A 2,500-nucleotide genomic window follows, 5' to 3' on the forward strand; every position below is an offset into this window, starting at 1 on the left:
AGTTGTCAAGAAAACCAGCATTCCAACAATTTGGCCTGTGCAAGTCTTCCAAAGGGAGTGTATTGTTAGTGTTAATATCCCGTATAAGCAGAGGCAGAATTAGATATGTAACTTTGGTTTGACTGAAAATAAATACCATGGACTACAATTGCTATAATCTTTGCTTTCAGTGTAAAAACTCACCTAGATCACTTTAAATCAATATGAAATTAATTTTTGGCTTTACTAGACCTTTTATGTTTGGTTCCTACTTTTTTTTTTTATTATTATTATAACTTAAGACTATAAAAAATAGTACACAACAAAGATTAAGACCATACAAGACATCTTCTAACAACATGTATTCACCACAGAAAAAAACAGACTGAATGGGAAAAAATAAAACATAATGCATTATATATAACAATATGCAATCTGCATTTGCATCAAGTACATAATTATTTTGGTCAGTGATCCACATGTGTTGCTTTCTATCATAACTTCCACTGCAGACATTGTTTTCACCTCTGTCTTAAATGAAAGCAAATCTTCACTGCATTTAGATTGACTTTTGGCCTCAGAAGATTACACTGTGACTGAATTGACTTTTTTCATATTTGTTTCTTTGTATAGGGCTAAATGAAAAGATCCCAGAGGTCATCAGAAAACAGCAGGTAGTTCATGGAAAGGTTCCTTTGTACTAATTAAAGTTACAGAAGGCTGACCAAAGCATGTGGCTGCTTCTGTCGTTGAGCTATTGGCCATTGTTAGAGTTGGCTTTGGTTTGCAGCTGTAGCCTTTGACTGTGTTTGCAGGTAGACAAAGCTTTATCACAAGGAGGTAAAGAGTACAGTTGTAAGATATATGCAGATATGCAAATGTTTCTATGGTGCTTGCACAGACAATGTTAGCTTAGGATTGCACTTTACATCTTAACACTAACAGCACAGACTGGAAGCCTAAAGGTTTTTAGATGGTTGCAACAGTCTAATTACTGTGGTTTGTAATAACTAACTTATGTCATTTACAGTTGGTGGCACCAACATAAAAAACTAATGTTCTGTTGTTCAAAATTCAGCTAGATACAAGCAGTGACACTAATTTCTGATACTACTCCTGTGCAAATTAAAAACAATAGCAACAAGTTGAACTTGACCAGCAATTGTTTCTAACATTACAACTACTGTATGCTGGAAATTCACATTAATGAAACTAACACTATTTTTGGCAGTATATGAGGCCCATTTGCTTTCTACAGAACATGTATCCTCATATTCAGTCATTTCATGAACCCTTATGAGCCACATTTTTTTAAATGGGCAAGCCTTTATATAAAGAACAGTTTTGTTTTGTTTTTTTTCTTTGTGGTTTTTTTTTTTTTTCCAAGAAAATCAGTTTATCTTTAAAAAAAATGAAAAAAGAAAAAAAGAAGAAGAAGAAAAACAAGCAATTTGCCTGTTGTAACTGGGTCCCAAAGGGCTGGCTTAACAAGTTCCTTTAGGGCTGTTCTTCTTAATCCATGCTTAATAAATAGTCACAGTAAAAATTTGTCAAATATTCATGGTTGTGGAGTGGTTCTGAAGGTCAGTGATATGTCCCTTCATTTTGAGGTTTCTCAAGTCTCTTTTCATTCGAGATCTTCAGATAAAGGCTCTTCCTCAATCTCTCTATCATCTTCCAATTCTGGACTGTGATTTGCTGTTGTCACCAAGGACATTGGACAGTCCTCATCCTCTGCAATCACTGGTTCTTCCTTAACGTGGATAGAATGTCTGAAAGACATTTTGACATAAAAATTATTACTGAAATCATTAACACAAAGAGTTCTTGAAGTTGGAGATGAAAGAATAATTTAAATGTAAAATACAATATAACAAATTCCTTTTCTCTCCCTGAAAATCACTTCTGAGTAGTTCAGAGAACGCTGTTTTTCATAGTAGAATCAGGTTTCAGGAAGATGCAAGCATGGATTCCCATGTGCATCTTTGTTTAGACATAGCATCCTTTCCTAAGCATTCAGTAAAAATGAAATAATTTGTTAGTACTTGTCATAAATAGCACTGTATTTAGAGGCGACACCAGTGAGTCATAGCAAGAAAACGGCATAAGAGATAAATAAAAATTACAACATAAGAGCATTGTATCTGTTAATTTTCCCCAGTGTGCAATTACTTTATTTCTAAATGCTTTTTCAAACTCCAAATGTGAAAAAGAAATTGCTGTGCTGAAATAAATTAAGCAAATTATTTCATGAGGAGCCCTTGTAATTTCGGATGCCAACATTTGAAAGCACACGTATTTGTATTTGTGCATGTATGTACACACATTGTGTAATTAAATTTTCCATTGACTATGACAGCCATAGCAATATAATGATAGAAAATTAATCAACTTATATCCTCAAGTTTATTTTTCCCCCTAAAAACATATTAGAAAGGTCAGTGTGATCTGAGAAAAAGCTAGGAAGGTTCCCTGATAGCACCTGGTGAAAAAAATATTATATATAAATAATCAAATTTTT

At 33.5% G+C, this 2,500-nt stretch overlaps 1 protein-coding gene across 13 annotated transcripts in view; it reads right to left on the reverse strand.

The window, feature by feature from the left end:
• FOXP2 (forkhead box P2) overlaps positions 1-2,500 on the reverse strand; it is a 410,750-nt gene that overhangs the window by 2,249 nt on the left and 406,001 nt on the right. For 12 of the 13 annotated variants that reach the window (XM_085219270.1, XM_085219261.1, XM_085219254.1 and 9 more), the window contains one exon: positions 1-1,751. This exon is cut by the window's left edge and continues 2,249 nt beyond it. In XM_085219270.1, the coding sequence (XP_085075396.1) occupies positions 1,607-1,751 (145 nt within the window). In that variant the 3' untranslated portion in view covers positions 1-1,606. The remainder of the gene's footprint in view (positions 1,752-2,500) is intronic. The other variant, XR_014881957.1, reaches the window with a different exon arrangement.

The sequence above is a fragment of the Meleagris gallopavo genome, chromosome 1, assembly GCF_905368555.1.
Source record: "Meleagris gallopavo chromosome 1, MGAL_WU_HG_1.1, whole genome shotgun sequence".
Lineage (NCBI taxonomy): Eukaryota > Metazoa > Chordata > Aves > Galliformes > Phasianidae > Meleagris > Meleagris gallopavo.